The 14581-nt window shown below is 44.9% G+C and overlaps 1 protein-coding gene across 4 annotated transcripts in view; it reads right to left on the reverse strand.

Annotated features, from left to right (window-relative positions):
• The window catches only part of LOC110494413 (myoD family inhibitor), a 44115-nt gene extending 30089 nt beyond the window's left edge, over nt 1–14026 (reverse strand). The window contains exons 1-2 of one of the 4 annotated variants that reach the window (XM_021569421.2): nt 13915–14026; nt 12149–12299 (exon numbers count right to left, since the gene is read on the reverse strand). In XM_021569421.2, the coding sequence (XP_021425096.1) occupies nt 12149–12287 (139 nt within the window). In that variant the 5' untranslated portion in view covers nt 12288–12299; nt 13915–14026. Of the gene's footprint in view, nt 1–12148; nt 12360–13463 lie in introns of all 4 variants that reach the window. The other 3 variants (XM_021569420.2, XM_021569419.2, XM_036950462.1) reach the window with 3 other exon arrangements.
• Between the last annotated feature and the right edge of the window lie 555 nt (nt 14027–14581).

The following is a 14581-nucleotide window of genomic DNA, read 5'->3' on the forward strand; positions in this document are numbered from 1 at the left end:
AGGTAACAGCGCTCACTGTTGCCCAGTGGCCAGTTTCCACGTCATCTCCCGACATCCTCAGACATGGATGGACGTCCAATACTGACTTGTGTCAGTTGTATCCTGTGCACGTGGCGAATACACTTAGAAACTTATGTAGTTAGATTGTCTCAGCCCATATATGGAGTTCCTGCTCCAGGCCACATTCCAATATGACTGTCTAGGCCCATATATGGAGTTCCTGCTCCAGGCCACATTCCAATATGACTGTCTGGGCCCATATTTGAAGTACCTCCTGTAAGGATGCATCCCAATAAGGAAAGACAATGCCTATATATAAGTTCCTGCTGTGTCGTCTGAAGCTTAAAGCTCCCCTCCCCAAAACTGCGTTATAAACTACACTCATGAGCGGCAATACACAGGAATATCACCATATCACAATAAAGCTGGACCATGTGGATGATAGAAACATGAGCTAGCAAACTCTGTAACGTGTCAAATTTGGCCAAAGAAGAGAGAGACGCTATTACTCTGACTCCATGAGGGGTCTATACTGATGTATAGACAGGTAGGTTGTTACTCTGACTCAATGTGTGGTCTATCCTGATGTATCAATGGGTAGGTTGTTACACTGACTCCATGAGGGGTCTATTTATTTTTTATTTTATTTCACCTTTATTTAACCGGTTAGGCTAGTTGAGAACAAGTTCGCATTTACAACTGCGACCTGGCCAAGATAAAGCAAAGCAGTGCGACAGAAACAACAACAGCCTTGTCTCAGGATGGTAAGTTGGTAGTTGAAGATATCCCTCTAGTGGTGTGGGGGCTGTGCTTTGGCAAAGTGGGTGGGGTTATACCCTTCCTGTTTGGCCCTGTCCAGGGGTGTCCTCGGATGGGGCCAAAGTGTCTCCTGACCCCTCCTGTCTCAGCCTCCAGTATTTATGCTGCAGTAGTTTATGTGTCGTGGGCTAGGGTCAGTTTGTTATATCTGGAGTACTTCTCCTGTCCTATTCGGTGTCCTGTGTGAATTTAAGTGTGCTCTCTCTAATTCTCTAATTCTCTCTTTCTCTCTTTCTTTCTCTCTCTCGGAGGACCTGAGCCCTAGGACCATACCTCAGGACTACCTGACATGATGACTCCTTGCTGTCCCCAGTCCACCTGGCCGTGCTGCTGCTCCAGTTTCAACTGTTCTGCCTTATTATTATTGGACCATGCTGGTCATTTATGAACATTTGAACATCTTGGCCATGTTCTGTTATAATCTCCACCCGGCACAGCCAGAAGAGGACTGGCCACCCCACATAGCCTGGTTCCTCTCTAGGTTTCTTCCTAGGTTTTGGCCTTTCTAGGGAGTTTTTCCTAGCCACCGTGCTTCTACACCTGCATTGCTTGCTGTTTGGGGTTTTAGGCTGGGTTTCTGTACAGCACTTTGAGATATCAGCTGATGTACGAAGGGCTATATAAATACATTTTATTTTATTTGAACACAGAATTACACATGGAATAAACAAGCATACAGTCAATAACACAATAGAAAAAAAGAACGTCTATATACACTGTGTGCAAATGGCGTGAGGAGGTAAGGCAATAAATAGGCCATAGGAGCAAGTGATAGATGAGCAGATGATGATGTGCAAGTAGAGATACTGGTGTGCAAAAGAGCAGAAAATAAAATAAAAACAATATGGGGATGAGATAGGTAGATTGGGTGGGCTATTTACAGATGGACTATGTACAGCTGCAACGATCGGTTAGCTGCTCAGATAGCTGATGTTTAAAGTTAGTGAGTGGAATATAAGTCTCCAGCTTCAGCGATTTATGTAATTCGTTCCAGTCACTGGCAGCAGAGAACTGGAAGGAAATGTGGCCAAAGTAGGTGTTGGCTTTGGGGATGACCAGTGAGATATCCTTGCTGAAGCGCGTGCTTTGGGTGGCTGTTTTTATCGTGACCAGTGAGCTGAGATAAGGCTGAGCTTTACTTATCATAGACTTATAGATGATCTGGAGCCAGTGGGTCTGGCGACGAATATGTAGCGAGGCCAGCCGACTAGAGCATACAGGTCGCAGTGGTGGGTGGTATAAGGCGCTTTGGTAACAAAACGTATGGCACTGTGATAGACAACATCCAATTTGCTGAGTAGAGTATTGGAGCTATTTTGTAGATGGCGTCGCCGAAGTCGAGGATCGGTAGGATAGTCAGTTTTACTAGGGTAGGTTTGGCGGCGTGAGTGAAAGAGGCTTTGTTTTCAAAATAGAAAGCCGATTCTAGATTTGATTTTGGATTTGATATGTTTAATATGAATCTGGAAGAAGAGTTTACAGTCTAGCCAGACACCTAGGTATTTGTAGTTGTCCACATATTCCAGGTCAGAACCGTCCAGAGTACTGATGATAGTTGGGCGGGCAAGTGTGGGCAGCAAATGGTTGAAAAGCATGCATTTGGTTTTACTAGCGTTTAAGAACAGTTGGAGGCCACGGAAGGAGTGTTGTATGGCATTGAAGCTCATCTGGAGGTTAGTTAACACAGTGTGCAAAGAAGGACCAGATGTATACAGAATGGTGTCGTCTGCATAGAGGTGGATCAGGGAATCACCCGCAGCAAGAGCGACATCAGTGATATATACAGATTAAAGAATCGGCCCGAGAATTGAACCCTGTGGTATCCCAATAGAGACTGCCAGAGGTCCGGACAACAGGCCCTCCGATTTGACACACTGAACTCTGTCTGTGAAGTAGTTGGTAAACCAGGCGAGGCAGTCATTTGAGAAACCAAGGCTATTGAGTCTGCCGATAAGATTGGCTGAGAGTGTTGACAACATGTAAACTATACATCTTTAAAAAAAATAAATCTATTTTTTATGATATCCAATTGGTAGTGGTAATCGGGAGAGGCAAAGGTCGACAGCCATGCGTCCTATGAAACACAACCCTGTCAAGCCGCACTGCTTCTTGACACACTGCTCGCTTAACCCGGAAGCCAGCCGCACCAATGTGTCGTAGGAAATACTGTCCAGACGGTGACCGAAGTCAGCTTACAGGCGCCTGGCCCACCACGATGCAGTACCTTAGACTGCTGCGCCACTCAGGAGGCCCCCTGTAAACTATTTTTTGTCTCCAAATGTTTATTGAAACCATAAATAAACGTGCACAATGAGCATTTTTTATCTCTCAAATACATTGTTACAGTTGTTGATTAGTGTCACGACTTCCGCCGAAGTCGATGCCTCTCCTTGTTCGGGCGGCGTTCGGCGTCGCCGGGCTTCTAGCCATCATCGATTTACTTTTCATTTTCCATTTGTCTTCTTGTCTTGTCTTGTCTTCCCACACACCTGGTTTCAGTTCCATCATTACATGTTGTGTATTTAACCCTCTGTTTGTTCCCCCCATGTCCTTGTCCAGAATTGTTTATTGTAAGTGCATGTGCACGTATGCTGTGTGACGGGTTTTGTTACCCATTGTTTGTTTGTTCTATTTTACGGTGGCTTTTATTATTAAACTGCTCCGTTGGAACACAGTTTTTGCTCTCCTGTACCTGACTTCCCTGCCGCCAGTACTCACCTATTATAATTAGCTAGCTAGCGAATTTTTGCCATATTAGCATTGAAATGAAATCAGTAAAAACACCTCAAAACAACAAGATAAAACTAGCTGAAACGAGCCACCTACGATTCCCCACATGGTAGCTTCTTGTCATTGTTGCTAGTTAACAGACCGTTCAGAACATTACAACACACGGCTTCCGGTCCCATCGATGCGCGCACATCATTTGTGACGTTGTCAACCAACCCTTAAATAGAAAGAGACTGGAGACTGTTAAGCTGTATTTTTTCATTAGCAGGGAGAGAGAGGGGTAAAGGGGAATCCTTAGAGGCAGTAACATGGCACCCAGCTCTAAAGTCTACAGTTGGCTAAACTCTTTCAGCGGCCATCTTAGCCCCAGCCTTCCTCTCCTCACAACTCTTACACTCTATTTTCCTCCCTCTATCTCCCCCACCCACTCTCGATCTCTCTCTCTCTCTCCTGTTATCTGAGTGTTCTTTATTAACTGGAAGACAGAAAACAGAGCATGAAAGAGACTGGGATTGGAGCCTGGCATATGAGTGGGTGAGTGAGTGAGTGAGTGAGTGGAGTGTGGAGGGGATGGAGTGTGGAGGGGATAGAGTGTGGAGGGGATAGAGTGTGGAGGGGATAGAGTGTGGAGGGGATAGAGTGTGGAGGGGATGGAGTGTGGAGGGGATGGAGTGTGGAGGGGATAGAGTGTGGAGGGGATGGAGTGTGGAGGGGATGGAGTGTGGAGGGGATAGAGTGTGGAGGGGATAGAGTGTGGAGGGGATAGAGTGTGGAGGGGATAGAGTGTGGAGGGGATAGAGTGTGGAGGGGATAGAGTGTGGAGGGGATAGAGTGTGGAGGGGATAGAGTGTGGAGGGGATAGTGTGGAGGGGATAGAGTGTGGAGGGGATGGAGTGAGGAGGGGATAGAGTGTGGAGGGGATGGAGTGTGGAGGGGATGGAGTGTGGTAGCAGAAAGAGAAAAGAGACAGAGGATTTACGTGGAGTCTTTGAAACTCCCTAAATCCTCTGTCCCTGTCTCTGTCATACAGCCTTTACTAATGCCCCTCTGAAGCAGCTCTACACTGAGAAAAACTCTGCTGTGTGTGTGTGTTTGTTTGTGTTCGTGACTGACAGAAGCAGAGTCTCTAGAGAAGCAGAGATGCTTATAGAGTTTAGAAAGATTCCACAACCTGACTGTGTAGGGATCTACCTCTGTGTCTTTGATCAGGCCAGGCAGAAACATAACATCACACTGGCTAGGTTTCAAAATACACCTTGTTCTGTATACACAGTAGTGCACTAGCATTGACCATACCACCAAGTGGAGCCTGATCTGGTCAAAAGTAGTGCACTAGATGGCTGCCATCTGACATATGTCCATTCATTCACTCTCTCAATGGATTATTCTCCCTTACAGAGAAGTTTAGGCCATTCACATCTGCCAGTTTCCTGGAGTCAGTGCCCAAGACAAGTCCTGTCATCCTTCAAGCCCAGGGAGTGAGTGAGCACGGACCATTATCCAAACACCTGTATCTCTGTCCCAGAGCGAGCAGCCATCCATAGTAGAGGTCAACCGATTAATCGGAATGGCCGATTAATTCGGGCCGATTTCAAGTTTTCATAACAATCGGTATTTTTGGACACTGATTTGGCCTATTTAAAAATATATATTATTTTTTTTTTTTACACCTTTATTTAACTAGGCAAGTCTGTTAAGAACACATTCTTATTTTCAATGACGGCCTGGGAACGGTGGGTTAACTGCCTTGTTCAGGGGCAGAACGACAGATTTTTACCTTGTCAGCTCGGGGATTCGTTTTTGCAACCTTCCAGTTACTAGTCCAACGCTCTAACCACCTGCCTTACATTGCACTCCACGAGGAGCCTGCGTGGCAGGCTGACTACCTGTTACACGAGGGCAGCAAGAAGCCAAGGTAAGTTGCTAGCTAGCATTAAACTAGTTTTTTATAAGATAATCAATCTTCACATAATCACTAGTTAACTACACATGGTTGATGATATTACTAGTTTATCTAGCGTGTCCTGTGTTGCATATAATCGATGCGGTTAATTTCTCATCGAATCACAGCCTACTTCGCCAAAACGGGTGATGATTTAGCACTGTCGTTGCACCTAACCATAAACATCAATGCCTTTCTTTAAAATCAATACACAAGTATTGCAAGCAGTCAGGGTATATGCAGCAGTTTGGGCCGCCTGGCTCGTTGCGAACTGTGTGAAGTCCATTTATTCCTAACAAAAACTATAATTAATTTGCCAGAATTGTCATTATTATGACATAACATTGAAGGTTGTACAATGTAACATCAATATTTAGACTTAGGGATTCCACCCGTTAGATAAAATACGGAACGGTTCCGTATTTCACTGAAAGAATAAACGTTTTGTTTTCGAAATGATAGTTTCCGGATTCGACCATTTTACTGACTAAAGGCTTGTATTTCTGTGTGTCATTATGTTATAATTAAGTCTATGATTTGACATTTGATAGAGCAGTCTGACTGAGCGGTGGTAGGCAGCAGCAGGCTCGTAAGCATTCATTCAAACAGCACTTTTGTGCGTTTGCCAGCAGCTCTTCACAATGCTTCAAGCATTGAGCTGTTTATGACTTCAAGCCTATCAACTCCCGAGATTAGGCTGGTGTAACTGATGTGAAACGGCTAGCTAGTTAGCGGGGTGCGTGCTAATAGGGTTGCAATCGGTGACGTCACTCGCTCTGAGACTTGGAGTAGTTGTTCCCCTTGCTCTGCAAGGGCCGCGGCTTTTGTGGAGCGATGGGTAACGATGCTTCGAGGGTGGCTGTTGTCGATGTGTTTCTGGTTCGAGCCCAGGTAGGGGCGAGGAGAGGGGCGGAAGCTATACTGTTACACTGACAATACTATAGTGCCTATAAGAACATCCAATAGTCAAAGGTATATGAAATACAAACGGTATAGAGAGAAATAGTCCTATAATAACTACAACCTAAAACGTCTTACCTGAGAATATTGAAGACTCATGTTAAAAGGAACCATCAGCTTTCATATGTTCTCATGTTCTGAACAAGGAACTTAAACGTTAGCTTTTTTACATGGTACATATTGCACTTTTACTTTCTTCTCCAACACTTTGTTTTTGCATTATTTAAACCAAATTGAACATGGTTCATTATTTATTTGAGGCTAAATTGATTTTATTGATGTATTATATTAAGTTAAAATAAGTGTTCATTCAGTATTGTTGTAATTGTCATTATTACCCCCAAAAAATTAAAAATTAAAAATCCTCTGATTAATCGTTATCGGCTTTTTTTGGTCCTCCAATAATTGGTATCGGCGTTGAAAAATCATAATCGGTCGACCTCTAATCCATAGCATTGACATGCAGAGCAGAGATCCCTCACACATATGACCTCTCAAACCATCCAAACGTCCAATGATCAATCCAGATGCCTCCAGTCAATTAAGCTTTGTCATATAATGTTACATCCAACCCTGAATAACAATAAGCTCCCATAATAATTACGCATGCAAACATATACACACACACAGCATACACAAATCCTACACGCACACACACAAAGAGACACAGAGAAACACAGACCCTAGCTGTATGTCTGTAATGATGTTGGTCACGGCGTGTGGATGGTAAACAGGTGGTGTCGCTTAGCAAAATATATCTCATGGATTAAAGGCCACCAGCAAATACATTTATCACACACATTTTGTTTTATTATCCTTGTGGGGACCAAACAATTGATTCCCATTAATAATCCTATTTACCCTAACATTAACTCCTAAACCTAAACCCCAACCTTAACCCCCAACCTTAACCCCCAACCTTAACCCCCAACCCTAACCCCCAACCCTAACCCCCAACCCTAACCCTAACCCCTAACCCTAACCCCTAACCTTAACCCCCAACCCTAACCCCCAACCCTAACCCCCAACCCTAACCCTAACCCCTAACCCTAACCCCTAACCCTAACCCCTAACCCTAATTCTAACTGTAATTGTAACCCTAAACCAAAACCCGTAAACATATAATAATAGGCTAAATGTTCCTACGTGTCTGAATTGTCCTTGTTATACTATCCTTATGAGGACTTCTGGTCCCCACAAGGACAGTAAAACCAAACACACACACACAAATGCAACCCCACACCCTGTCAAACAATACAGAACAATTCCCACAATAATTCCTCAGGGATCCTTAAGAGTGTGTGCATGTGTGTGTGTTGTAATTAAGAAATTAATAAGACAAAAAAGGAAAACAATTAGTCATGGAGATACACTCACGTCCTCTGTGGCATCTCCTCAATGAACCCGCACACACACACACACACACACACACACACACACACACACACACACACACACACACACACACACACACACACACACACACACACACACACACACACACACACACACACACACACACACACACACACACACACCATAGCCTAATCTGCCCTGAAACCCAGCCAGGACTCAAAGACACACTTGAGAGAAAAGCGCTTTCTGAAGGGAGTGCTGGATAGAGTCCAGAAAGCCAGATTATTGTTGCTTAGAGAGAATGAAGCAGTGTAAGCTCATTAAAGACTGAAACTGTCTGCTGTTTAACAGGCCTAAGAGGAATTTAATTGTGTTACTTTGTCTCAGAGATTCTTCTTCTGGGAAAAACTCAAGCTAGTGTTTAGTTAGCGTCTCTTTTGTGGCATGCATCTAAACACACACAGAGGTCATGACAGGTCAGGTTCTCTTTGATGCGTAGAAACACACACAAACACACGTTTGAGAGACCACGCATCTCCGTTCGGTAAACGGAATCAACAGAGAATCTTTGCTAACGAGGGTTCAAAGGTCTCCATTATAACCACATTTCCTATGCAACCGTTAGACACACCACCTCAGGGTTGCTCTGTGCCTTCAGTAGATTCTCTACACTCCAAGGACCCGTTATGGTTGAGCAGCAACACAACCTCTGCATCGCTGCTTTCCTGCATTCTGCAGAGGAGGAGCTACACTAGGCCAGCTCAGCGAGGGCCAAGTGTGTGTCAGAGTTGGAGAGGTTGGGAAAACAGACTCTCATGCTTTTTCATAGTTCAACTATGTCGTAAAAATGCCTCAAACTGCACCACGTTTATTTCCGTCAGTGAGAGAAAGCAAATTACACACACAGCCTCTAACACACATGAAGAGAAAACACACACAGCCTCTAACACACATGAAGAGAAAACACACACTAACACACACAGCCTCTAACACACATGAAGAGAAAACACACACTAACACACACAGCCTCTAACACGAGGGGAAGAGGGAGAAGGGATAAACTTGTTGGTATTTAGATGGTAGAAATACTCCCATGTAAACAAGCTCACTGATTGCATCTTTACAGCCGAGTGAGAGAAACAGAGAGAGAGAGAGAGTATGTAGTCATAGAGGGCAACGCCTGGACAGCAAGCCTTGAATCAGCAACCCTGCAGTTAGCTGTACAGGGCACCTGTGCTGTCAGCCCTCTAGGCAGATGCCGTAGAAGGAAAGAGTAGACCGTTACATTGCCATATGGAACCAGGGTGGTAGCAGATTTTCTGGGCAGAGCACAGCACAAATAGACCAAATAAGTCAGGACCACTCTCCACACACAAACACACATCCCTGTGGTGCCAGCCCAGCTAGAAGAAATCAATGGGCCCTGTGTGTGTGTGTGTGTGTGTGTGTGTGTGTGTGTGTGTGTGTGTGTGTGTGTGTGTGTGTGTGTGTGTGTGTGTGTGTGTGTGTGTATTCTCCTCGTCTGATACACACGGGGTGCAGTGCTGGTCTGGGATTCTGGGAGGGTGAAGTTAGGGGTGGGGGTGGGGTGTGGGGAGCTGGTGGGGTGTGGGGAGCTGGTAAGTGATGAAAGCAAGTCCTTGTTGCCCTCTATGGAAGTGAAGCCAGTTCTCATTCCATTCCTCATTCCGCCCTCCCATCCCTTCCTTTTCTTCACCAACCTAAACTCATATCCGTCCTCCCAAATCAACTCACCCCCTTTACACCCCTTCTTAGGTGGTTAAGGGTAACTTTTACCTGGAGCTAGTGGTTAGGGAGACCTGCATGTTGGGACAACATCTGTGAAGACTGAAACTAAAAACAACAACTTAATTACCTTAAAAAATATGACTCATTATCTGATGTCCTACTTACATTTCTGATGGTCAGCCTCAAAGGTCCGTGTGTGTTGAGGGGGGTATACAGTGCATTTGAAAACTATTCAGACCCCTTTCCTTTTTCCACATGTTGTTACGTTACAGCCTAATTCTAAAATTGATTAAATACATTTTTTCCCTCATTAATCTACACACAATGCCCCATAATGACTAAGCAAAAACAGGTTTTTAGAAATTTTTGCAAACAGAAATACCTAATTTACATAAGTATTCAGAACCTTTGCTATGAGACTCGAAATTGAGCTGAGGTCGAAGGAATTGTCCAAGACAGGATTGTGTCAAGGCACAGATCTGGGGAAGAGTACCAAAAAATGTATTCAGCATTGAAGGTCCCCAAGAACACAGTGGCCTCCATCATTCTTAAATGGAAGATGTTTGGAACCACCAAGACTCTTCCTAGATCTGGCCGCCTGGCCAAAACTGAGAAATCTGGGGAGAAGGGCCTTGGTCAGGGAGGTGAACAAAACCTGATGTTCACTCTGACAGAGCTCAGAGTTCCTCTGTGGAGATGGGAGAACCTTCCAGAAGGACAACCATCTCTGCAGCACTCCCCCTATTAGGCCTTTATGGTAGAGTTGCCAGACGGTAGCCACTCCTCAGTAAAAGGCACCCGACAGCGCACTTGGAGTTTGCCAGAAGGCACCTAAAGACTCTCAGACCCTGAGAAACAAGATTCTCTGGTCTGATGAAACCAAGATTTAACACTTTGGCCTGAATGCCAAGTGTGGAGGAAACCTGGCACCATCCCTACAGTGAAGCATGGTGGTGGCAGCACCATGCTGTGGGGATGCTTTTCAGCGGCAGGGACTGGAAGACTAGTCGGGATCGAGGGAAAGATGAACAGAGCAAAGTACAGAGAGATCCTTGATGAAAACCTCCTACAGAGCGCTCAGGACCTCATACTGAGGTTAAGGTTCACCTTCCAACAAGAAAACGACCCTAAGCGCACAGCCAACACAACGCAGGAGTGGCTTTGGGACAAGTCTCTGAATGTCCTTGAGTGGCCCAGCCAGAGCCCGGACTTGAACCCAACTGAACATCTCTGGAGAGACATGAAAATATACCGTACAGCGACGCTCCCCTTCTAACCTGACAGAGCTTGAGAGGATCTGCAGAGAAGAATGGGAGAAACTCCCCAAATACAGGTGTGCCAAGGGTAGCAGGGTAGCCTAGTGGTTAGAGCAGTGGACTAGTAACCAGAAGGTTACAAGTTCAAACCCCCGAGCTGACATAGTACAAATCTGTTGTTCTGCCCCTGAACAGGCAGTTAACCCACGTTAACCCACTAGGCCATCATTGAAAATAAGAATTTGTTCTTAACTGACTTGCCTGGTTAAGAGGCTACCTCCTCCCTCACACCCATCAATAAATCTCTCCACAAATAAATCTCACTATGACCAATCAGGCTTTATGTTGGCTCTTTGTTGCCCAACTCCAAACCTCAACCGGAAACCGAAAAGAGGGATAGAAGAGGGCATGAAGCCCTGAGCTGTCCCTACAAGACCAAAGGTCGCCATTCCTTCAGGCTCTTTGTTATACTGCACACACACAGTATCCCTACTGTACTTCATACTGTTGCTTTGACAGGGAGCTGAGTTAGGTGTCCTGGTAGGAAGAGAGTACAGAGACAGATCTGGTCTTCATTATGATCTACTGTACAGACTTTCACTATGTCTACTCCACTGGGAGAACAAACACATCGTTCAGGACTTGTTTAACACACACACACACACACACACACACACACACATACACAATACAGACATACTGTACAGACGTACTGGTCCCTTTCAACACTCCATGTGTGGACAGTCTCTCTCTCACACATGAATGAATGTATGCACGTACACACACATGCACAAGCATACATACACATGTGCACACTGCTCTGCTCCCTATCTTAGTTAACCTCATACACAAACACACTCCAAAAGCATCCAGACAATCACTGTTGATGGTAATCACTTCTCCCGTTCACCGAGACAGGCATGTTCCAACCCACTACACACACAGTTTTTCTCCCCCTCTTTCAGACTCCAAGGATGGGATGGAGAGGAAGGATACATGTTTATAGTGTTTGAATAGGGCCTCCTTCCTTTCTGTCCTTTCCTTACGTACAGGATGGCACTTGATAAAGCAGCGTAGCTTAGCATCATGACATTCCCCTAAACCAGGGGTGTCAAACTCATTCCAGGGAGGGCCGAGTGTCTGCCGGTTTTTGGTTTTCCTTTCTGTTAAGACCTAGGCAACCAGCTGAGGGGAGCTTCTTACTAATTAGTGACCTTAATTCATCAATCAAGTACAAGGGTGGAGCCAAAACCTGCAGACACTCAGCCCTATGTGGAATGAGTTTGACACATGCCCTAGACCTTCAGTACTGTCAATGCCACAACAGTTCACTCACCTGTGGTGTGTGTGGGGGTTGGAATAGGGGTGGAGGCTGGTATGTCCGTGGAGGGGTTGGGGTGCAGAATGGGGGGATGTGGGTCCCTATCATCAGGGGGCTCAGGTGAGCTGACAGGGGGGCTCCTCTCCTCATCCATGGGTGTGGCACACTAGGGGGTGGGGGGAACAGGTGTCAAGCCTGACAGAGACACAGAGATACACAGAGAACCCTGTCAGACAACACAAAAGAGAGAGAGCGAGAGAGAGAGAGAGAGAGAGAGAGAGAGAGAGAGAGAGAGAGAGAGAGAGAGAATTGACCATGCTTAGAACCCCAATCAGCAGAGCACTCCAGCATGGAGACAGAAAAAGGATCATAAAATCAAACTACCATACACTGTGTGTATCTTGACCCTTTCCTCCGAATGTTTCAGGAAAGTTCCAGAATCCTAACAGAGTATGCAGAAGTTGGCCAACATCGGGGGATTAGAGAGCACCAGCTCAGCTGCATGTGCGTGACCATCTCTGTGGGACAGCTGTGCTCTGGCGTGCTTATGCTCCTCAAGCAACACAGACTGCAAGGCCTCTGTCACAGCTCAGTATGGAGCACAACCAGCCAGCCATTGACATGTTCATATTGCATGTATTGCACTCACATGGGAGATTCATTTTATTTCAGAAAACCCATCTCCACTTCTTCCTTCTCATGACTGTCTGGACGCATTCTAGCACCTTCTGGGCTAGAATTTATTTTGCCCTGGTCGAGATAACTGACTAACCTTTAATTCAATGGGCTTCTACACTTTTGGCACTTTTAGTCATCTAAACGGGCTGTAGCCTACACTAAACACTTACAGTAGCATAGTATGTCAAAATATGTGTCAAAATATTGTGTCTGAAATATGTGCCATCTCTATACAAAGATGATCTGCTAATAAAATGAAAATGGTATCAAACTTTGAATTACTTTTATTTTACATTTAAGGATGTTAGACTGCTGTGTTGATCCTTGATCACAATTAAAGGCATCTGATCCTTACCTTAACCCTGACCTGGGCTTGAGGAGAAGAGGTACTGGTTCAACCCTGAACCTAACCTTAACCTAATGTTAACCAATTCTGAAATTAAAAATCGGTTGCAGGTCAGAAGTGTCCATATAGTTCTCATTATATTTACATTGCATTACATGCCTGACGGATTTATTTCTCCTGACGAGTCCATGCACGCTCACCCTGAGCCAGCCGACTCAACCCTGTGGTCCTGTTCAAACTCGATTTATATTGAAGCAAAAGGCGACAAGTTAGACAACATAGGTAGAACTCCTCAAAACCACTTACCTTACTGTTGGCCGCGACACAGGGCACTCGTTGTTCGCTAATTCATTCTCTGACCCCTTTCCCAGGTAGACTAGATTCTCCTCTCTGACTTTCCCGTGCTCTCTGCTCTACTCTCCTCTAACTTTCCCCTCTCGTTGTCAGCACAACTCTTCTTCTCGTCTCCATAAACTCCTTCATGCGTAATTTTAGGACATGTCTTGATGCAGAAGTGGACTGTTAGGATTTTTTCGAAACGTTTTTCCTCTCTTTCCAACCCCCCTCGGGGACTCTATCTCCGTCTGTCCCGTTCCTCCGCCTGTCAGTGTGAATGTGGGTTCGAGCTCTACGGGCAGTCTCCAGAACAGTCTTTGTCTCGGGTTCAACTTTCCCAGCCCTTACAGAGGTTTGACATAGGCTACAATGCTCTCTTTACAAAGTAAAAAAAAATGATTTTATAACTTTCCAAACTCACGAGTTGTCTGCTGCTGTAGATGATTCAGCGTTGAAACTTTGGATGTCATCAGACTTGCCCGTACTTCACGCACTCCTCCTGCCTGTCCCTCCTCTCTCTCCCCTCAAACGCTTGTCTGGGGAAAGCTCCAGTCTGTTAGAAAATAAACTACAGTCAACACTGATTACCGTGCTTCCTCCAGGCACGAATTTAGAATTACCCCTAAACTAAAGCCGCGGATTGACTAACATGGGATCTCAGATGAGTTATATTATTATATCGACGCATACCTCGAAGTGATAATTAGGATTATGATAACAAGGTTTATTATCACCATAGTAGGATAATATAGCTAGGCCTAGTATTAAGCAATAATTATAAATGATCAAATGTTGAAATTGTTGGACTAGCCTATGCATAAAACAGTAGCCTATATTATGATGTATAAAACAAGCCTAATAATAGGTCTAATAATAATCATAAATCATTATTTTTTTTAATCATTTTTATAGGAATAGTATTTGTGTCAGATCCTCTCATGTTAACAAATGGTTCATGTTCAAAGTGCGTTTAGGTAGGCTACACAAACAATTAATTGTGCATAGCCTAGGCTAACCACAAATGTGATTGCCACGCATCAACAGTTGAAAAGGCCAACCTCGTTCAGATGAAAAGGCCATCCTCATTC

This window comes from Oncorhynchus mykiss, chromosome 17 (genome assembly GCF_013265735.2).
Source record: "Oncorhynchus mykiss isolate Arlee chromosome 17, USDA_OmykA_1.1, whole genome shotgun sequence".
Lineage (NCBI taxonomy): Eukaryota > Metazoa > Chordata > Actinopteri > Salmoniformes > Salmonidae > Oncorhynchus > Oncorhynchus mykiss.